The sequence below is a fragment of the Euwallacea similis genome, chromosome 18 (assembly GCF_039881205.1).
Source record: "Euwallacea similis isolate ESF13 chromosome 18, ESF131.1, whole genome shotgun sequence".
NCBI classification, from domain to species: domain Eukaryota; kingdom Metazoa; phylum Arthropoda; class Insecta; order Coleoptera; family Curculionidae; genus Euwallacea; species Euwallacea similis.
This window is the reverse complement of record NC_089626.1, coordinates 725,254-748,242: the sequence shown is the minus strand read 5'-3', so window position 1 is coordinate 748,242 and position 22,989 is coordinate 725,254. Positions and strand designations below refer to the sequence as shown.

The 22,989-nt window shown below is 35.7% G+C and overlaps 3 protein-coding genes across 8 annotated transcripts; 2 read left to right on the top strand and 1 right to left on the bottom strand.

Annotated features, from left to right (window-relative positions):
• The first annotated feature begins 5,575 nt into the window (after positions 1 to 5,575).
• Positions 5,576 to 7,772, top strand: ScsbetaG (Succinyl-coenzyme A synthetase beta subunit, GDP-forming). The gene is made up of 7 exons (XM_066399167.1): positions 5,576 to 5,800; positions 5,857 to 5,980; positions 6,040 to 6,139; positions 6,284 to 6,474; positions 6,530 to 6,763; positions 6,914 to 7,073; positions 7,135 to 7,772. Exons 1-7 carry the CDS (start codon positions 5,747 to 5,749, stop codon positions 7,514 to 7,516), a joined length of 1,245 nt encoding a protein of 414 aa, XP_066255264.1. The 5' UTR covers positions 5,576 to 5,746; the 3' UTR covers positions 7,517 to 7,772.
• A 184-nt stretch (positions 7,773 to 7,956) lies between these two features.
• Positions 7,957 to 14,142, bottom strand: Magi (membrane associated guanylate kinase, WW and PDZ domain containing protein magi). Of its 2 annotated transcripts, none has more exons than XM_066399128.1 (5): positions 13,923 to 14,142; positions 13,547 to 13,827; positions 11,374 to 12,985; positions 10,858 to 11,251; positions 7,957 to 10,645 (listed from the first exon to the last, which is right to left on the bottom strand). In XM_066399128.1, exons 2-5 carry the CDS (start codon positions 13,753 to 13,755, stop codon positions 10,470 to 10,472), a joined length of 2,391 nt encoding a protein of 796 aa, XP_066255225.1. In that variant the 5' UTR covers positions 13,756 to 13,827; positions 13,923 to 14,142; the 3' UTR covers positions 7,957 to 10,469. The 2 variants fall into 2 exon arrangements, with proteins under 2 accessions (XP_066255225.1, XP_066255226.1); XM_066399129.1 differs by having other exon boundaries at positions 13,547 to 13,778.
• A 541-nt stretch (positions 14,143 to 14,683) lies between these two features.
• On the top strand, positions 14,684 to 22,849 carry LOC136414873 (F-BAR domain only protein 2). Of its 5 annotated transcripts, none has more exons than XM_066399118.1 (14): positions 14,684 to 15,052; positions 15,137 to 15,228; positions 15,321 to 15,537; positions 16,832 to 17,285; positions 17,817 to 17,990; positions 18,278 to 18,379; positions 20,293 to 20,401; positions 20,455 to 20,615; positions 20,858 to 21,217; positions 21,294 to 21,600; positions 21,704 to 21,859; positions 21,920 to 22,052; positions 22,114 to 22,316; positions 22,369 to 22,849. In XM_066399118.1, the coding sequence occupies exons 1-14, from the start codon at positions 15,023 to 15,025 to the stop codon at positions 22,682 to 22,684; spliced, it is 2,814 nt and encodes a 937-aa protein (XP_066255215.1). In that variant the 5' UTR covers positions 14,684 to 15,022; the 3' UTR covers positions 22,685 to 22,849. The 5 variants fall into 5 exon arrangements, with proteins under 5 accessions (XP_066255215.1, XP_066255214.1, XP_066255213.1 ...); XM_066399117.1 differs by having other exon boundaries at positions 21,273 to 21,600; positions 22,114 to 22,313; XM_066399116.1 differs by having other exon boundaries at positions 14,685 to 15,052; positions 21,273 to 21,600.
• The last annotated feature ends 140 nt before the right edge of the window (positions 22,850 to 22,989 follow it).

The window sequence follows — 22,989 nt, the reverse complement described above, 5'->3', positions numbered from 1 at the left end:
ATTTGGTACCTACATGAAATTTAATAGACGTCTTACAAATAAATACGAAAATTCTGAGAGAGTGCTCAGAATTGTAAGTTTCACAGTCTCTGACAAGCCACGAGACAAAATTAGAGAGTTTTTGCTATTGTGCTAGTCTAACTAAACTAAAACTAACTGGAACCAATATTCCAAATTTGCTAAATTTTGCGTGAGATACCTGTACATGACTATATGAACGCCGGCAGAATCACACTTTTTTGAGATTTTGGCAATCCGCAACTGCAAAATTTCTGAGGTGATAGTTCAGTGAATCACTATTAGAAAAAAGTTTTCAGAAGGGGCACAAATTGCAATTTTCGTGTGTAGGTATTCAAAATGACTTTTAGATTCTGAGCTGGTCCACAGCTGATACTCATATCCCAGTGTTCGAATTACCGTTTCTGAGCTAACATTTCTAAGATTACAAAAAACTTGAAGATGCGTTCTCATGAGGAACGTGTGAAAAGTGGCGGCACTCATTCAGGAGTGTGCAAAGTACGCTTACGTGCAGGTGATCGTTGTTTAGCAGGGCGTTATTTGGGATGTTTAAAATTTACCCAAATTGCTGGGGACTCACTGCATTTAATTTCAAATCACTCGTCTATTTAGGAAAATATGTCATTACTGATTATTTCTAATTCTTGTCTCACGAAGACATCTGTGTAAACATTCGCTGCCAGCTCTTCTGCAGGCAAAATTACTCCACAGATCAATCTCTGGCCATCTCATGGCAGCAATCTGTTCATAACCCAGCCACATTTTTAGAAATCACCCTGTATATTAAGTGTTGTTAATAATAACCAATGCTGGCAAAACTAAACAAACACGCGATACCTCTAATCTGAAAACTTAGGAGATATTTTCGAACTCAACTAATGTAAAATGTGGGAAATTCCAGTTTAAATATAAACATTTTTTATACAATGAAATGAAACTGCAGTACCACCATTAAAATATTCCCTATTTTATTGGTTTAAACCGTGGTTTCCAGGCGTGCCCCACAGGTGTCTCACGATCTTATACGCTATTCCTGCACCTGAATGTCAACATATATATTTTATTTTTACTCTTCTGTGGCATCTCCTTTGTAAGCCCGCTCCTTGGTCCTGCTGCCGTCGGCTTTCCAGATGAGGCGCCCATTGAATGTTACGTGACTCACCGCTACTTTTGTTCTCATTTTTAATGAAGGTATTTCAGCATAAGACTTTTTGGGTACTTACGTGGGACAGCTGCCGAACTATTTCATTCCTGAGTATGACACGAAAATACGAACCATGTCATATTTTTAAGGTCAGTCTTTTTTTGGAAATGTATTTGGGTTGGGGTTTGGACATATTTTTCTTTATTAGGGGGCCCGAAGAATCATACTGTGAGGTATTAAACCAGGCGTTCACTAATGAATTGTGTACGGCAGCAGACCAAAATAAACTGAAATGTCAAGAACTGCTCAAATTAAACTTAAGGTCTTACTGTTTCAAGTTTTCGAAACCGTCTACCTATATTATAATGATAACACGGCGTGAGACGATAGTAAAATATTTTTAGAAATTAACTTCATGATAGAGGTCAGAGTGAGAAAAAACGGAACATCAGTCGGAGTGTTCAGGTACTAAAAATACTCTTAATTTTGAACGGACCTGTAAAGAAATGCGCTTGTTCACCTAATCCTTACCTGGCAATTTACAGTACACATAAGAGTGAATACTAAAAAACAGTCCTTAAAATCATTGCACTTTCACAGTTTTCGTCCGTAGTACGAGCGCGCACCGTTAACTAAGGATATTTATAAAACTAAGAATAGCCCACCGTCCATGAGTTTAGTTGTTTATAGATTATCTCTTTACATGCAACCCCACTTTTCCTAACTTGGATAACCTTTTATGTCGCTAATTTTGCTCTTATAGGTGCTAACTTAAGTCCACCACACTCCATGATAGTTGCTCACACGTCAGCCAATAATACGGATTGGACTATAGTCTAAATCTGTTTTAATGACGCCGATTGTTTTTGGCAGAAGTGAACTACTTTTTGTTCGGGAGGACCATGGTATTGGACTTTCATTACTCACTTCGCAACTTCCATGAAATGTGCAGAAAAATATTTGATTTTTCTGATATTGAACCGCAGGTATTACGCGTGCGTATGCGAAGTGCCTTTACTTTAGTTAAAAGTAGATGTTCTATTAGAAATGGAATGGTGGAGTTTGAAGTTGAAGCAATTTGGGGAAATACGCAATATCTCAGCAATCTTTCGAACATTAATCTGCGTTAAAAACTAATTTGTAATCGATTAAATACTGTGGAAAACGAGGATTTTGCTTCGAAACCGACCAGATTTATCAATTTAAATGAGTTAAAACAGGGAAAATTCTGTTTAAGCGTTCCAAAACTACCAGATTTGCAGGAAATCATGAAAAGCGTGCGAAATGAAACTAATTTCACGCGATTCGAACTCGAAAAATTCTATTAAAATGAGCCAAAACGGTTAAAATCGATGTTTTCCGCTGAACTCGTAAAATTAACGCGATATATTTCTATATCGACCAAATTTATCAAATTGAGCTTTAGTTATGTACGTTAAAAAAGGAAAAATTCTGTTTAAGCGTTCCAAAACTTCCTTATGTCGAAAATATGCCTGGAATCATGAAAAAAGTGCGAAATTCTAAAAAATTTATCACGCCGAAATTGGTGTAAGATCGAACGCGAAAAAGACTGTTGAAAATGATTTTTTTTCCCACAAAAAATGTAACATTTTCGCACCTGCAGTCTCTCTGAGAGATGAGTAAAAACTGTGTGTTGTGAGGAAACTAAAAGGAAAATTTTAGGAAATGGTACTTTTCGACTTTTTTCATCAAGCGTCAAATGCAAGGAATGAAAATAGGTGAATTGCAACGAAACATGCAAAAAAATGAACTTTTTTTGAGCTACCACGTATATTATTTTGAACAAACTCAGATAACAATATAACAATAATAATTGTTCGTGCACTTTGGTATGAAATATTTTTGTTTATTAAACCTGACTTCTTTCGCAACGCTCAGAAAGTCCAGATAAGCCTAATGTATCTTTAGTAAGTCACTATTTATAACAATCAATTCTCACCACTTGTTTACGTGGAAAAAATATATAAAATGCGCTTTCAAGCTTTGGAAAATTTGAAATTAATTCGAGAATTAACTGAGCAAAAGCTGACCATTCTGTGACACACCATGATTAGTCAAGTAAAATGCTTATTATAGCACTGTTCATACGTGACTTACTAAAAGAAATATTGTGAGTAATCTGAAACGCACTTAATGAAGCCTGAGATTAATCATAAGTTCCTTTTCGCCAGTTATCAGCACTAGTGTGCCAGACTTGTTCATTTGATATGACCTATGTGAGGCTCGCTGCTAAAAATATGAATCATGTGAATTTTATCGCACACCATCCAAAAGAACTCGACATTTCTTATCCAGGACTAGTCCTAGAGGAGTTCGCACCCAATCCATTGAACAATTTTATTCTTCCTTAGCTGGTCTTTTGGTCAAGTTTTCTGATCCCACTGGACTAGATCGCTATAACCATCCGCGAGTGGGGAGTTATGTGACAAAGGCCCTTGGGTGACGCGGCATAATTAAAAATTTCATGGACGTGCTCATTAGCTGAAGCCGTTTTGGAATAGTTGCGTCCCCAATGTCGCAAGTTATGTTTAAAAACTAAAAAAAGCAATAATTTAACATATGTTTTTTGTGGCCTGCATGGATTGTTGTGTGGACTGCTCTCGAGTCAATGCCTTATTCGGACAAAATGAGATTTCTTTTTAGGTTGTATTACTAAGTATCAAACTACTAATGTAAACGGACAGTACCGGACTCTGGAAAAATCTTCCTCGGAATGTATTTGGTTTTATCGCGGTCATGCGGCAGGCAATCGAGTGAAATGAGCGTAATCAATAAAACAAACAAAGAAGTATGTCAATGATTATTATAGAACGAATTATAAATGTATCTGTTTTACTAGCCAAGTGCAATGAAGGACTCTTGTTTTAAGCGCTGAATGTCGGTTTGTCGATCTATTACAGGATAAAACAACTGTTTCTCGACGAAGGTGCGTCTCTACCAATTTGGATCAATCACACAAATATGATGTGAAAGGGTTATTCAAATTGGCAAATAATTTCCGATATGCTAATTCAAAGAGATGTGATAATAACGGTTATTGTGAGTTTTGAGATCTGATCAGACGATTTATCTGGGTAAGAGTTGACCTCGATTGCTTGGCGAAATATATCAGGTGTCGATGTAAGAAGAAAAAGCGCGAAAAATCGTTCACTCAAACAGGACCTTCGGCGTCCTTCCGCCCTTTTAAAATCCTATTTTTTTGGCTCAAGTAGGTACGTAGAAGTGCGATTTAGCTGCTCAAAAATTCAAAATGTGCTTTCAGCTAGTGGTTACATTCGTCTGCTTTTCCCTCTTAGTCTTTGCCGGCGACGTGCCCTTTTGTGAGGCAAAAAAACTGTAATGTTCTAGCTTGCTAACGGTTATAGTAATAGTTTTCTTGTCTTGATAAGTTAACATTTGTAACAATTAAGCAATTACTAATTTCCCTTAATATTTGCCTTAAAAACTCATAAATCTCTACTGATATGTCTTGAGCGATGCTTGATAGAAATCCCCAGTTAGTTTTTTGGTTCCCATACCCCTAATTGCCGTATTTTTCAAGACAATTTGAACAAAACAGCACTATTTTTCTTTTTTACATCCTGGAGCAATGAAAATTGATGCAGGTGCGTTTAAGGTGATTTTAATGCCTGCAGACAACGAATAAGAGAAGCGCTTCTCATTAAAAATAGTTACCAGCAAAAGTCTCAATATCGTGACGAATGAATTATTAAAAAAATAATATAAAATGTGGGAAACGCCTAAAAAATTCCACGTCTCAATCACTGGTTCCATGAATGACAGTTTTTGACAAGTTATTATCGAAAATTAGTTCTTTATTACATGCAGTTCACCCATTTTGCCGTGCCATCTGGTGAGCACTTTTTGAACTTTGTGAAAGAAATGTTAGGGAAGAATCTGAAAAATGTAAGTACGAGCGTCACAACAAGTAAGTATGTTAGGCCGGGTTTCTTAACAAGCCAGTAAGGCTGTGGTATTATATTAGCGCTGTTGTTTACGCGCTTCTTTAATCATTTTGGTTTTTAGTATTTTTAGTGAGTTCAGTGAAGGACACTAAGGAAAAATGATCCACGTAATTTCTAATTTACCTAATATATTAAAAACAAATAAATGGATTATGTAAAAATGTGCTATACACCCATAGCATATCTGACTGAGTTCTGAATACACCATAAAATTAGCTACATGAGTATAAAAATATAGAGCTGCCTCTATCCACCATCTTCCCCACCCCCGCACTGAATCTCTGCTCAATCGGAGAGAGAAAGGGGACAACCTGCTTCACTTTACGTAAACCGAATATGGAGCATCCTTTTCTAATCGCGTCGGGCGAACAAGGACAGCACACAAAGCGACTTCGTCCATATCTTGAATAGTACACGCGTCGAGACAAAAACGTAAATTTACTAAACATAACCAAACAGTATCTTTTAATGATGTTTATCTGTTGAACCTCTACCCTCTTGCTAGTGAACCAAATAAGCAGCTCGCGCGTGGACTTCAAACGCTGATAGACAAAATAAAAAAGAACTGAACTAACGTTTTCCCTCAAATCACATAAAAATGTCTCTTTGGAACTCGATACTTAAAGTTTCTGGCAAGCAAGAGGTGTACAAAGTGAGTGGAGGGGTACCATAAGTTAATTGTTAATAAATGTTTTATGCACTCGTTAGGTGCCCGTTCGTTATCTAAATTTGCTGGAATATCAAAGCAAAAATCTGCTGCGAAGAAGTAACGTGGCCATACAAGATTTCTGTATGATCGATGAACAAGGCGAGCATGGATTTGATAAATTTAGTAAGTACAAGGAACATACGAATCTTTTCAAGCCTTTGATTTGACTTTATTCATTTCAGACGCCAAGGAATACGTCGTCAAAGCCCAGATTTTGGCTGGGGGCAGAGGAAAGGGTCATTTTGACACTGGCTTCAAAGGAGGTGTCCACATTACCAATAGGTACCTATCGGGTGTAAAGGAAGAAGGTTCCATATTAATCAAAAACCATCATTAATCAGTCACAATCTCCACAATCATAATCTCAAAGATACTACTTACAACTTATTCATGTCTCGTGTACTAAACTAGCTGATTGACTTTCAGGCGAGAGGAAATTCCAAATCTTGTTAAACAAATGCTTGGGCACAAGCTGATTACCAAACAAACACCCAAAGATGGCATTCCAGTACACAAAATCATGATTGCAGAAAGTGTAAATATAAAAAGAGAAACATATGTGTGCATACTGATGGACAGGCAGAAGAATGGGCCTGTTATAATTGCCTCCCCTGCAGGTACTTTGCTCTAATACACTCAAAATCTTTATAGGTTAATTAACATAAATTACAGGGGGAGTTGACATTGAGGGAGTTGCAGCTAAAACTCCAGAGCTTATAAAAAATATTCCTATAGATATATTTGAAGGGATTACAGACAACATGGCAAATGAATTGGCTGATTTCCTAGAATTTAAAGGTCCCTTAAAAGCAAAAGCAGCAGAGGAAATTAAAAAATTATGGCACTTGTTTGTTGCTGTGGATGCAGTACAAATTGAAATCAATCCTTTAGTTGAAACAGATGATGGTAAGCGTTAATACAAACCTGCTAAAATTGTCAAATAAGTATATGTTTTCATGCTTGACGGTTTAAGTTTGAGAGCTCAAACCCAGGTAAAATTTCACTATATGATCAACTAATTTCATCAAATACCAATATAGCATTTATTTAATATAGGGAAAGTAATTTCTGTGGACGCGAAACTTAATTTTGATGATAACGCTAAATACAGACAGAAGGACATTTTTGCTTTGGAGCATATTGCAGAGAGTGATCCAAGGGAAGTTGAAGCTGCTAAATACAATTTGAATTACATAGGAATGACTGGAAACATTGGGTGAGAAATTTATAAAACACATTGCTATTAGAAGCATTTCAATTATAAAAAAACTCTTCAGTTGTTTGGTGAACGGAGCTGGCCTTGCCATGGCAACCATGGACATCATTAAACTCTACGGAGGAGAACCGGCCAATTTTCTAGATGTAGGTGGAAGTGTGAAAGAAGACCAAGTCTTAGCAGCTTTCAAAATAATCACTTCCGATCCCTCTGTAAAAGCCATTCTAGTCAACGTTTTTGGTGGAATAGTAAACTGCGCCACGATAGCTAATGGTATAGTCGGAGCTTTGAAAAGCACGCCTTTAAAAGTGCCTTTAGTCGTGAGATTAGAAGGAACCAATGCTAATGAAGCTAGAAAAATAATCAAAGAATCTGGGCTAAACATTCAAACTGCACAAACCCTTGATGAGGCAGCTCAAAAGGCTGTTCAAGCTTTAAAGTGATTGCGTTAAATAATAAAACTGTGATGCCTTTAAAATGTGAAATGATTTTAGTGGTAGGATGTTATTTCAAATTATTGGCAATAATGTTATTGTTCTTCTTTATAATTTCTAATGTCCCTACAATTTTAAAATGTTTATAAAGTAGTTGATATGTGGACCATCCATGGACATTAGAGGTGATATCTACTATGATCAGATTTATATGTTTTTCACAGTTTTATTTATAATAAATCCCGGAATAAAGGAGGTGTTATGTTATTTCATTTTTTCATTCATTCAAGTGCGACTTTGTTACACTTGTAGGTACCAATGCCCTTTTGATAGAATACTTTGACATCGTGCACCGAAGCACGTTCTATACTCTAGAGGACACATAGGACTCTTGATATCGATAGCTGCAACTGCAACTTATTACAGAAAAGAAAAACAGCGAATTTTAATTAATTACAATAACTGACTTTATATTTCATAAAATGCAAAACACGATATATACAAATAGTACAATAATCAGTCTAGTTTCAAGATCTACGTCGTGACCGAAAAGAGGTTCGTTACTTTTGTCGACTGAAAAATGTGGATGCTCACGCGTAAACAAATGTATGTAATATATTTTTAACTATAGGGCAACGTTATGAAGAATCTAATTTCGGACACGTTAAAACACATTCTGGCCGGAATTATTTGTGTGTCAAAACGTTAACAATACTTTAAAAGATTAAATTAAATAACCGAAACAATCATGAGAAGTCGTACCTTAAACAATGAGCATATTTTTTGTCATTATACATTAGCATCTGAAAGCCTATACATTTGCTATGCAAGTAAATACAGTGTAATTAGCAATTTCCTGTACATATAAAATTAAAAGTGGGATGACTTAAATATATAATTCGAGAGATATATGCATTTAACTTTTTTCTGACCAACTATGTACTACAAGGAGAACAACAGAGTATAGTATTCATCATTATTTGAGATAAAATCTTCCATTACCTATCTACTTACTATTATAAATCTTATTGCGTTTATTTTATATGGATAAGAGAATTTGATTTTTTTGAGCATTCCTTTTCAGCCCACATTTTAAACTAATAATATACCGATCATACCAATCAGTATTTAGCCCATGTTTTTGTGCTCCATCAAGACAGTCTTGAAATATTACTTTGATAATGATCGTCTATTTGGTCCACCTAAATCCAGTTTTATAGGTTTGGCTCAAACGATCCTTAAGTATTCAATTGAAATTGGAGATTCCTGACTTATAAAACTGATCCTTAGGGTTTAAAGATAAATACAATGCTAGATATTATGCTGTAGGCAATGAATTAATTAGATTTCTAACCAGAAGCAACATTTTCGCATATAAATAAATATATTTTTCTTAGACTAACGTATTCTAGGAGTTTACATTGAAATATTTCACTTAAAAACTTAAACATCGGTGTCGTGTGATCCTAAATAATATAAAAAATACATTTTTCAAAGTAGATTGCGTTTTATAACTAGAAGTCAATATAGATGAATAGGCAAGTTACATAACCATGTATATTCTAAACCTACCGTGTATAATAAAGCATATAAGTAAATATTAAATGCATTTTTGGTTTATATAATTTATTAACGTTTACGTAATGATGAAAAATAAATACGTTATATGTTTGTATTAAATATGCCTAAAACTGTCAGTCGTTAAAATAAATAATATGAATTAAGCCTAATTGAGATTCATTGGAATTATTGAACCATTAAATTCAACCATTACCAAAAGGTTTATACTTTAACTGACTTAAATTTCGTGATATTTTGGGCTTGCTTTTGATCAACATACAATGTTATTGAACGCATAGTGAGAGCAAACTGTAGTTCAGGGTTTGCCCGAAATTTTGATTTGTTTGAGACGAAGTTCTTCGCCACTATATTAAGTAATATTTTGTTTTATTTCTCCGTAATATAAATTACCGATTCATTGTGACATTTTCTTACTAATTGTAGTAAAATCATGTGTGTTATATAGGATAAATAATTAAAGAAGTAAACAGACTGAGAATAACGAACTTGCATGTCATAATTATTTCAAGAGAATCAAGCTTCTGCTTTTACATCGGGAACTATGACTGAGAACTGTAATATCCTTAAACCTATCATTAACATTGGCTCCTTAAGACTATCCTTAATTAGGGGCAGTGAATAATATAATACGTTTAACACCAACATGCGAAAACAAGAAACCATCCAACAAATTTTTACGTCATAAACTCTTAATGTTTCAATAAACAAACTGTGATTTTAAACGGTTATAAAGGTCTTTCAAAAATTATTGTCACGCATTAACCAACAATTTATTAAGGCATTTTTAAACATTAAGGCAGGGATGTTTTATGTACAAAGTGGTTCGTATTATACAATTTCATTAGAAAAAAGGGTTTAACGGTTTTCCTTCTTATCTGTTCTATATATCAATACGAGATAAGTTCCTATAATTTATTGGTGGCTTTCTCTGAACTTTTCAATACTGCGAACATTGCAAACATTTGGATCATCACAGAACCTCTATGCACATATCCCTAACCTAAATAAACAGAATTAACAAGACGGGGGAGTGTACACTTAGTTTTTAAAATATGAACCTAGAGAAACTTTACATCATTTGTCACATTTTACACGTTCCTTTGATCACAAACGTATTTTGATTCAAGCTTTGAGCACGAGAAAAACTGGAGTAAAATTTATGAAATACCCGCAACGAATGTATTCGTGGTGATTCACAACTTATGGAGGCAAATTTTAGGGTAGATTAGAGCAAAAGTAATAACGTTTATCTATTAAGATTTGTCAATAACTGTATTTTAAAAAATGTTAGACCTTATTCTGCTTGAGTCTATCCTAAAATTTTCCTCCGGAAGTTCTAAATCCCTACGTATTACGCCCTAAATATTCACACCCTTAACAATCATAAATCTGCATTAGGCGCTATTGTTAAAGTTACCGATAAGCCGGATTCTTTAATTAAGTTCACGATATCGCCATGGCTTAAATGCATTATATCTATATGATTAACAGCTACGATATAGTCCCCAACGCGTAGTCTTCCACATCGTTCCGCAGGGCTATCCTCAATTAAACGACCTTTTAAGGTTTCATTTATTAGTATTAAAAATATATATATTTTTCCTCTTCCTTAAATTAGAATAAAATCAGCTACCCAACAACTGAAACATTACAAATGAAGCTAATAATCACGTTTAATTAATTGTTCTCGCCAAGCGCTGTAACGGATCCTTTTTTCATTTGTAACTTTTGAATTGTTGCTTATTTATAAGAAAACTGTCACTACTTACCAATAGTAGATCCAATTTTGTTGACGGAGGATATGATAACGAAGCCAAATCCCTCACTTTCAGTCCTTTGCACGGTAACGTCATACGTCGGTCCAGTCGGACTGGCAAGTACCAAAGGAGGAGCATGATTTGCAGGCAAGGCAGGAGAGGTGTTTTCCAAAGACCAGCTTATGGAAGTGTAGTTAACCGGTCCTGGGCCAGGCGGAGTGAAAACTCGTCTCCGTAAGATAAGACTAACTTGGCCTCTGGCAGCAGCAGCGTTTATAAGTTGAACGACTTGCCGATGTTCTGCTTTGAGTACCGAGAAACCTTCAACGCTGACTATCTCATCTCCTGTCTGCATGCGCCCGTCTAAGTCTGCTGCACCTCCAGGTACTATTTGGCCGACAGCCACCTTCAACACATGTTTGTAATTAAAAATATTGAAATGGTCAGGAACGGGATAACTGAGAATCCAATTTTTATGGATATAATAACGATAAAGTTAACTGCTACTGTTAAAAATAAAACATCTACCTGTGACTTATCCTCTATTCCTCCAACGATTCTAAACCCAAATCCATTTTCCAGTCTATTTAGCACAACATGCATTGTAATATAGTCGTGCCTAGTGTTGATCTGATATGGCCAATAATTGTTTACTTTTTTCCTGTTATTAGGATAATCTATATTATTACTATCTAACGCATTAGGTCTGGGGCTGGAGCAGAAGGCGCAGGCACAGTCGTATCTATGAGGAGGCATATAAGGACTGAACTTGAGATCCACAGGAGGAGGATACTCATATGACGGTTTAATTTGATTATTCTCTGGAATATCCACATCTAACTCGTCTTCCTCATGGCTGTCAATAATTGATGAGGGTAATTGAGCCTTATCAATGGGGAAGACATCATTTTGGAACTCTCTATGGGCTTCGTTTGAGTTGGAGTTAATATCCTTTAATGAGGTTTTGCTGAGATTTCTTGTGTCTACAAGTGGTGTTTTAGGTCTACTGGGCAACACTTCACGAGGTTGAGTACTGTACAAATCTGCAGTGGGTGTTTTGCTTCTATGGGCGTTCACAATATCTTTGGATCCATATTTAGGCTCAAGTTTTCTATGCTTATTTCGAATGTTTGTGGTTTTGTTGGAACACCCTCTTTGCACACAAATCGTAGCTTCGTTATTGTAAGGGCAATTTTTAAGAACTTGAACCACCTCATCGTGGGATAGGCTTTGCAACGATATGTCATTTATTTCCAATAAAATATCACCTTCCATGAGATTCTTACATCGCTGCCGATCTAATATTTTCTTAACCCGCTGCCCGCAAGCACTATCAGCAATAGTAAACCCAAATCCAAGATTTCCTTTTACAATACGAACTCTAACTTCCAATTTTCCCAAAGTCATCGTATTTATTCCTTTGAGCAAATCGTCAATGTCATCAGGAGCGTCAATTTGCTCCTCATCTCTGGATATACAGTCTTCACCCTCAAGGAAGTTATAATTGGTGTCAAGCAATCTCTTGTCGTTTGATAAGGATTGTAAATGAGCATCAACTGCAATTGTGGTAACTACCTCCGTATTTGGGTCATTTGGGTCAAACGGTAAGGGATAACCTCTGCAGACTTCAAGTTGAACTGTGGATCCTACGCTAATTGACTGGAATAACCTAACTATTTGGTTGTGAGTATAGCCTAACACACACGTGTCGTTAACAAACACTATAACATCCCCCATTTGAAGCTGTCCATCCAGCCAAGCAGGTCCTTTTGGCACTACAGATTTGATTTGTAGAAACTCATCAACCCCATCGTCCCCACCAACTATAGTAAATCCCAACCCTCTTGAAGACTTTACCAATGATGTTCTTATTCTTTGACCACACAATTCAGAGGGATCTCTAGTAAAATACGTTCTACTAGCCCTAGCTGAAGCTTGAGAGGCCGCTCTTTTGGCCTGGATCACTGGATTCTCATATTGCGTCCTTCTATTCACATGGTCAATAAAGTAGGTACCATAATGCGGATCACTGATTTTTTCCCAGCCATATGGAAGTTCATCATCAAGGCAATCTTCTAAGCTTTTCTTTTGAAATTTTGATAATCGGGGGTCGAGCCAATGTGAAGTTCCGGTTGTGTGACTGTAACAATAGTTCTTTTATTATTGCTTCACAAAATTCTGGTAATAGATACTTTATAAAGGAATAATTAAATATTATGCATTACTAATTTTGTATTGATTCTTAAAAAATGTGATCCGCATTCCTTGGCCTAGAATCCAGTTTAGGCTTTAGTGAAAGCAATATTAATGAAAAAATATGCAAGATAAATATTGTATTTAGTAAAAATTATTTTCTTTATATTAAAATTTAAATAAAACATCTTGAAAGCTGATAAAAACCTTGACATTTTTGAACTTAATATTTTTCAGCTGTTCCAAGGAGAACAACAAAGGAAACATTTGACATTGCATTAAATATTTAAAAAGCTCTGAATAATTATGCCACAAATTATTTGGATCCAGCATTTGTACTTCCATTTCCTTTCTTGCACTTCCTTTAAATGCTCTGTAGTCAGAAGTAAGTGTATAAATTTGATATGGGCATATGAACAAGCAAACAGGTTTCAGTATGAACCCACTTTCTGCTCTCACTTGGTATGCAATCTCATAATGCAAAATAGATTTTAACAGAATTACTTACTCAATAAAGTAGGCTTCACCACTCTCAGTAAATGCTTTCTCCCATTTGGGGGGCAATGGGCCTAAAGAATCATTCTCATGTCCTTCGTTACCATGGTTAAAACTGTCCTTCTCCTCCCCATAATAGTTTGTAGTCTCAGATACACTTGGGTCTTCGGTTTCCACCCTCAAAGGTTGGGATAAAGGATTTGGATCACTTGAATGACTCATTGTGAAATCCTCATTATTTCAGCCTATTTAATTAAGAAGCATCTGTAGGTGGTTGGAAAAAAAACAAAATGTCTAAAAAAAGAATTGAGCACGAATGTAAAGGACCTTTCTGTTTATCTGTTTTTGAGTTTTTTTTTTGGGGGGGTTTAAGTCTGGTTTGCATTTACCTATTGAGGTCTTCAGGGAATACATGGAGGTTAGCATCTTGTGAAAACTTGATTCTCCAGGTTCCTTTTAATGCGTAATGCCAATCGTAGACCACAGAAGTTAAGAATAATGGATAAAAACCTTAATCCTTATTCTTCATAAACAAAAATAAGCAAAAATTTTAAGTAAAGAAGGAAAATGAAACAATCCACTCTTCTTTATTTATGCAGCTGACAGCTGCCTCAATTTTCACCCATAATAGAGTTGTCATTATCAGTTAGTGACATTGACGGGTATGACATTATCCAACCGTGCAGGACACTAAGATTTGATAGAGTTTATATTTATATTATTTCACAATTTATATAAGAGATTATAGTTGGTGCTAACATAAGATCGCCTCAACACGGTAAGAGAAAGAAGAATACCCAAGGTAAAACAGTAAGTTCCAGAGGTATAAGTTCTATGTTTAAAATGTTCAGAGACTTCGACTTCTGGACTTTTTCCATAAAAATTATGTGTGAGGAAGATTGGTGAACAGCACACCGAAATTTTACCATGTGATACGGGGAAAAAATTACTACATCGTTGGATCTATACTATAGTATATTACTAAATTAAATACAAAAACGGCTCCAAAATGCAGAATTTTTTTAAAACTACCTGTATTTAAGAACAGTTTAATATCGCACCTACACCGTACATTTACACGGTGAGTCAAATGTCTGAACACAGCCTACTGAGAATAGATGTAATGCCAAAACAGTCAATGTCAAAAATCGTCAGATACGCCCCCTTTTCCCTTTTTAATTTTCAATTTATTAAACAAAAATTGTAAACTGAACTGTACGATCCGGTGAAGAGTTTTTAAGCTAAAAAGTGTTTCTTTTTGTTCTTTCCTACATTGGAAGTTGATTTTTCCATTATACTCGGTCAGAAATCTTAGTACAACCTTTCAGATATGAATAAACGGGTCGGTTAAAACCCCTGAATTTTTGGTGTTTTTGCAATTATGTGTTAATTCTTTAACAATCTAACATTGTTTAAGTTTTTGGTTTGGTGTTATCCCCTTTTGTATCTTAATACTATCACTTTAAGTCTGGCATGATAATTTGGCATAATGACTGTTGACTTTAATGATTATTTTTGGGTAAGTGCTTTTGCCAGAATACTTTGCCCTTTGCATGTTATTTTACCTCTTTTTCACCAATCATACCTCTATTTTCATGTGCAGGGTGAAAAGAATAATGGATTTGACGTCTTGTATCATAACATGAAATTTGGCTTGAATGCCAGCAAGGACTTCGCTGAGTTTTTACGAGAAAGGTACAACGCTAAAGTTTGTCACAAATTAAAATTCCCTCCTTATGGGGTCATTATGTGCATACTGACTAATAGATTTTTTTAATGTCTGTCAGGTCTAATATTGAAGAAAATAATTCAAAGCTTTTGACTAAGCTTGCCAAGCAAGCAGGGAGTTGCTGTTCTCAAGGAACATTTGCTCCATTATGGCAAGTAATCAAATCCTCAGCAGAGAAGCTTTCAACTTTGCATATTCAAACCATGCAAAAGTTGTCAGAGCTAGTGAAGGAAGTTGGAAAATATGCAGATGAATTGCATAAAAAACACAAATTGGTAAGTTTTTTTGTGGTTTTCCTAATAAGAATTTTCATGTTTTAAGTATGGAATCTTTTGACTTTAATACCTGTGTCTGTGGGTGTACTTATTATTGGATAATTAATATTAGAATTTTTTAAGAAAATCATTAACCCTTTATTAGTTGTGCTGATGACATGTATTACCCACTATGACTAAATATTCGCCTGCTTCAAAAATCTAGGAAGTTTGACAACTGCTCTCAGTAAACTGGATGTATATAAACTACTTTAATTAATTTATTATAGCATTTTTTACATTTTATAATACTAGTGGCAGTTGTAAAGTGCTCTATTTGAGCTCTAATTAGTGCTGTAAAATAATCAAAGAGGAGATACACTTGTAGCACAATATTTCAATCTGTGGTTGTCTCTTAATTATTAATGCTTTAATGTGATTTTAAAAAGGGATTAAAGAGACTATAAAGGATATCTAGACTATAAAAGTTTTACAGACTCCTATTAGAGGGGAATTGCATTGCAGTTTATTTTATATTCTGTAGTTTGTAAAATTTAATTCACAACTATTTTTACATTGCAAAATGTATAGGAATGTTTTACCAAAATAGTGACGAATATTATTTGCTTTGGCTGGTATGAAATTACAGATTTAACTTAAGCAGTTATTATTTACCTACAGCCTAATATTAAAACAATTTAACCATATAAAAGGTCCAAGAAAATAACAATACGTACGCAAAAGCCTAGCCAACCCCTTCAAGTTTAAGAGGTCAAATACATATTTTAAAAGGCTTTTATTAGAATCAATTAAAGTGGCATTGAATGTCTCATTTGCCCTAAATTGTCGTTGTGCATATTAAGAATATAAGTGACGTTATCCGCCCAGCCAGTACTACTTATGGATGTAAGTTATTGTTGAGCAATTTATTAACTTTAGCGCAACCTATGACTGGTTTTCAATTCGATTTGATTAATTATTGTCGAATTCGCACTGATATAGTTGTATAAGATTGCATTTTCCTGGTAATGTAAAACACGTTTTAACTGTTTTAACAGCAATGTTTAAAGACGAGACAGGATGAAGGCTTGATAAAGCATTGTGTTATCGCCAACACAGGAAAATAGTGCGAAATCAGTTTACGTTGGATTATATTTTATTAGCATGAATTTCGTACGTACATTAGCCATATCAAATATGTGTAAATATTGCTTAATTTGAAAAGTAAATATTAAGTAATGACCAAAATTAAGAATGTATAAATCACAATTAGCCATCTTTTCTTCACAGTTTTTGGCAATTTAATTGTTTTCAGGTAAAAGAACAAGAATCTGGAACATTAGAAGTAGTACAGGCTATGCAAACTCTAACTTTGAATGTACAAAAATCAAAAGATGTTTATAATCAAAGATATTTAGAATTTGAGAGATTGAAAAAGGAAAACTCTTCTGCAAAAGACATAGAGAAAAGCGAACAGAAACTAAAAAGAGCCCACGAAGAATATAAATCTCTGGTTGACAAATACAGCACAGTGAAGGAAGAATTTGAAAAGAAAATGTCACTGAGCGTCAAGAATTTCCAGGAATTAGAAACAAATCATCTAATGCATATGAAGGAGTTTTTGAATAATTTCGCAGATGTGATTGAGTGGGCTCATTCAGAAACAGGAAAAGTGCACAAGGAGTTTAGGCAGCAGTGCGTCGAATTGACTATTGACCAACTGTTAGATCAGTTTGTCAGGAGCAAATCTACCGGACTTGAACGGCCAGGTTTATAATCCTTTCAAATATTTTTAAGCGTACTAATATGGTTGCTTATTCTGATGGGGTTTATTTATTAATTCGTGGAGTTTACTATTATTTTTTTCGTTAAGTAGGCGAAGAATCATGTAAGAGTTGGGTGACATTGGTAATGTTGATTCAGAATTTGATTGGTTAACTAACTGCGATCAGTTTAAATTCCTGTTAATTTTGCCCCCATAGCTTTATGTGAAATAAGCCAGGAAATTATAGTCTTGAAGGAATGAGCAAGCTTCCTAGACGACAAGTTTCCCTCTGCCCAATTCATGGACAGTTAAAAAAATGTCATAAATAGAAAAAACTAAATATATTTTAAGCCAATTTAAAACATCTAATAATAGTTAACCCTACATGCTTTGAACTATTAACTCGTTAACACGAACACCATTTTGAACTTGCAGTAGTGCGGTTGATATCAGTCTAAACAAGATCATATTAAGCACGTAGCAGTTAGCAATTTAGACGGAAATAGTTTTCACTATGCCGGAATTATATTTTTAGGAATATTAGATTTGGAAGATCCAGTTATATCACCGAGTCACGATGCTGACTCCAATGCAAAACCATCCAAACGAGAAGGTAACGGTCCTACCAATCAGGCAGTGCCAACACATGCCAACAAACCTTCCCGTCGAACAACTTCCTTATTAAATCTCTTCATGTCCAATTCGCAGGGTACGTTGTCAAATCCTTCTAAATTATGTACTTACATTTTGCCTGCTGGTCATATAGTACTAATGTTGCCCAGTGATGGTTTATAAGGGAGAATTGAATTACATTAACCTATTGCTGGCTCTTAAGGAATCCATTATAAGTTCAAGACTGAATTTAACTAAAAAAAGGTGCGAGTGGGAAATTTAAACAATTATAGCTATATTTTTTGTCCCCGGATGAGAGTTAATGAACATAAAATCAGCGCTAGAATAGAGAGTCTAACAAGGGGTTGGGGTGTGTTTTTCTAGGTTCTCGTGAAAGCCGTCCCGGGCCTTGCAGTGCCCCCTCCAGTCCGACCAGTCCGGAAGGAAAGCAACAGTTAACGCGCCTCTCACAGCGTGGATCTAAATGTAATTCTTAAAATTTTGAGTCTCATTTTAAAGTTTCTAGTCTAGCAACTTGGTGTTTGTTTTATTTGCATGATGATGTTGGGAGTATGAAACTGGGGCTACTTTGCAGCTTTTCCATTGTTCTTGCGATGGCTACGTATTGCTGAAATAAGTGTCTTTGTCTTCAGAATTTGTGGAACGCAAATAACACAAAATTATAATTTCTTATCTTCATAAGAATATCGAATAATCACCGAAAAAAATCGACTCGTAGACTAGATATCGACATGGAAATGTTATATTCAGATATATAGATATATTTGCTTCAAATCTACAGAATATCTTCATCAACGTGAAAAATAACATTATTTAGGGTAAAGTAAAGGGTGATCATTAAAAAAAACCTCAATTAGGAATTAAAATGTCAGAGGCGTGTCTCGGATAAATTTATGTGTTACTTATTGAATTGATTACCTTTTGCTTTCAGTATTTTTGTTTAAATGGAAGCATTGACTTCAGAATAGCTTCAGTCTAGGTTAATAATCGGCAACTCGTAGTTTTAGCTACTATTCAAAGATAATTGTTTGCTTAACATACCTACGGCTGAATGTTGAATTTGCAGTCGAACTCTTCAATTGTAGCGTAGAGTTGACAAGTCTCTCTCATAAATCCCAAGTTTTTCGAAATAGTAATAATTATTTCTTTATTTGAGAGGCAGAGGAAATACAAAAGTTGAAAGAAGTCACCCAGATTATTTGTCATATCTATAATTTTCTCCTTCTGCGTCTATAGCGACAACTGCACGTTGATATTGTGAGTTGCAAAAAGTTATGGGCCAGTTACACGTTATCCCACCCACTCACCTGGTGTTAGGTATGTACGTTCATGTGCGATGTTCAGTGGCTCATTAAATGACTAAAAATATACCAGAATTTCACGTAAAAGAAACAATTTTATGATGCTAAAACTTTTACTGAAACATTTATGTTTCACTACAGTAAATTTGTCTTGTCATTATATTTAATAATGGATTGAATTAAGCCTTCTCCCCTATTGACAAAGACAAATTTCTTCTGTAGCAGCTAAAATTGAAAAAAGTACGCAAATAAAACAAATACCGTAATAGACAGTCTACTTCCTCTTTCTATCCTTTCACGTTTATTTTTTCGTTTCAATTACAATCATCCACCTTAGCATGCATTTGCACGCACCTAGATTAGAATTTTTCTTTTCCCGGATTTGAATTAAGTTTTTCTTTTTTAATGGTGACGGATCAATCTAAATATTGTAAATATGTACCGATTTCTTTCTACGGATTGGTTTTGGCTTCCATGCTTGATTTTAGGGACTTTCAATACCGCCGTGAAGTAGAATTATTTCATTAAATGAGCAAATTTCTATGTTTGAAATGAGCGTGAACAGAAACTTCAGGGTTAATTCAGGACTAAACATCGGTGTAATGGTGATGAACACGTTTAGTGCAGCAAATGGTTTAAGTAACCGAATTTAAATCTTTGTATTAGTATGTATTTGTTACGAGTTTAAGCACTTGTAGTTCGATTTTATTGCCAGGAGTCCCTCATAGATAGTAATCGTTTCTCTCCATGCTTTTGGTCGTTATGATATAAAGACGTTGTCAATTTAAAGGTCTTGAAAAGGGTTTAATAAAGGATCTTATTTTATAGGTACCCGTTCCCTAACTACTGCGAATCACCGTAAAACTATGAGCAACATTGCACATATCTTAATTACCTAAAATCCTATTTCTTTGTGCTTGTCTATAACCACCCAATATTAAAAAAAATCCTTTGGCGTTGTGTTGGCAATTGTCTTTCCTAAATAATCCCTTTTAGTTATAAGCTTGTTCACTAGAATTTTGCTGTTTAAAGGTAGCACATTGCTCGCGGCTTATATTAAAAAATGTTCGCTTTTAGGGTTTCTGAGAAGTCGCAGAGATAAAGGGAAAAAGAAGAAGCCCGCCAAGAAGCCCCAAACTAAGGATAGTATTGATAACCAAAGCAATAAGGAAGAAAAATCTGATATGTAAGAATCCGCGGTTATTTTAAAATCAAATTTATAGAAAATAATTCGTTAAGGGAGGAGAAAGACGATTCTCAGAAAAGTGACAGTGTGCTCCCTCCGCCAAACCCGCCTCCAAACCAAGAAGTTGACGATGATGGGTTTGTCATTAGGCCGGCTGTGACTAATACGTGGAATGAAAAGAGTAGTTTTTATTCGTCTTCTGACTCAGATTCTGGTGAGTGGGCTACACCAAAGGAAATACTAGAAGTTGCAACACGGTACTCAAGAGAAGCTATATACAGCCTGACGGCCTCTTTTTGGCGGTGGCTACATTAACCGGCCTGTTAACTTCCTCCTCTAGCCTTATTTTACCACTGCGACATCACTAGTCAATTAGCTACTAATTCCAAGAAAGACCCTGCAAATCCTTAACAATTAGTTTTCATTTGATTTTGTTAAAATTTTTAATTGTCTTAGATGACGAACCAGAAGTTAAACTTCACGTTGAAATTAAACCCCTGAATAATGGCGCTACTCCAATGTCAGCTTCAGTAGACGAGCTTCGCGCAACGGTAGAAAATATTTATCTTTCCCCCACTGGAGGGTTGGGCCGTCGCGGATCTAATTTGGATAACGATTTGCAAATGAAAAGATCTCAGTCTGTCTCTCAGCAAATCGGGAAACCCAGTTCTGAACTATTGGGTCTTAATTTTGTCCAAAGTCCTACAGCTTCGAATGCTTCCACTCCAACAAGCAACCACCCCTATGCGCCTTTGCAAAGCCCTTCCCAATTGGCATTGAATTCCCCTACATTATCTGTTACTTCTAAGTATGCTGGTAAGATTCACACATTCGGGGAAAATTGGGAATACTAAATAACATTTCTTTAAAGAATTGGGTGATTTATTCACAGAGGACAGTGAGTCTCAGACAGGTCCCAAACAGTCCAGCCGTCAAACCCCGACTCCCACATCTGGATACATGTCAATCCCGAGACCGCCTTCGCGTAGGTCTGACCCAAATAAGACTTTGATACAACAGAATTCGAATATTACTCGCGCTGACAGTATTAATAGTTTGGAGTTTCGTACGGCCTGTGTTCCAGTAGGAGTTTCCAGGGGACCGTCTCCTTTGACAATTGGGATGGCAGATACAATTCCGCTAGCGGTGGCTTTCCATGAAATTGTACACTCTTATTTTAGAGGTGCTGAGGAATCTAGGTAAATTATCACTCCAAGATTAATGTCAAATTGATTTATTTATTTTATATTTTTATTTAGTAGGAATTAAAGTACTAAACTAATGGTACATGACCTTTTCCAGGTGCCAAGTAAAAATGTCCGGTGAAATGATGTTGTCATTTCCAGCCGGCATTGTAACAATACTCGCCAGTAATCCCAATCCTGCAAAGCTAGCATTTAAAGTCAAGAATACTCGTAATTTAACTTCAGTGATACCGGATCAAAAATTGGTTTCTTTGTAAGTAGTTGAATATCCACATTTTGCGGCATGCTGGAATGGCTTTATTGTCGATTTCAGAGAATTAGACCAACAAGCCGCCGATTTTATATTAGTAGAATTCAACATGTCGTATTTGAGCGCATTATTGAAGAAGCAGTCCGAACAAAACCCCAATGCCTCTTATTTCAACGTTGATATTCTCAAGTATCAAGTAAATCACAGAGTTTTTCTCTAAATTTCAGAGTCCCAATAGACTTTTTTTTTTATTGCAGATAAAATCAAAACCAGGCGCTAACTCGTGCCCTCTTCAACTTGTGGCATATTGGAAATGCACTAAACAACGTACTGATTTAAAGATCGAATACAAGTATAATCAGCACGCTATGAGTTCACCGACGCCTCTGCTTAATGTTGCCGTGGGGGTTCCTATTGAGGGGGTTGTTAAAGCTATGCAAACCAAACCTCAGGCACAGTGGTAAGGCGTTCTGCTGTAAGAATTTCATTAACAAAACTGTATGTTCGTCTAGGCCTGCAGACAATAATCGTTTGGTTTGGAAATTCACGGAACTGTCGCAGCACTCTGACAATAATGGTGTGGGCTCCATGTTAGCCCGATACGATATAGAAAACGGCCCTGGAAATCCATCGACAATTACTGCTCAGTTTAACTGTGAAGGAACTACGTTGTCTGGAATAGATTTTCAGCTAGTCGGCTTGGGTTACCGACTGTCTCTAGTCAAACGTCGATTCGTATCGGGCAAATATATTTGTGATGGTGACCGAAAGTATAGTTCGGGTCTAACCACTCCCAGTACCGCTGGCTCGGGGGAGCCTAGCTCCTAGCATTCCTCGTTGACATATTTTCCACACAATATCTTGGATATGTAATTATGTTCATATTACCAACTTTTTGTTTAAGAATTCAGCGTTATACAAACTTATATAGTTTATGAGCGATAGCGAGAGAGATATTGGTTTTATAAATAAATACTGGATTACATTTCTTGATATTTCGTGTTTTATTTAGGGATTTGAAAACCATAGCTCACTGCTACAGTATTTCATGGAATGAAGAAGAAAATTGATCCTCACAGTTGAAGAAATAAGGTGGCTATCGCGACCTAGCCACATCGTCCGGGCTGCCCCTG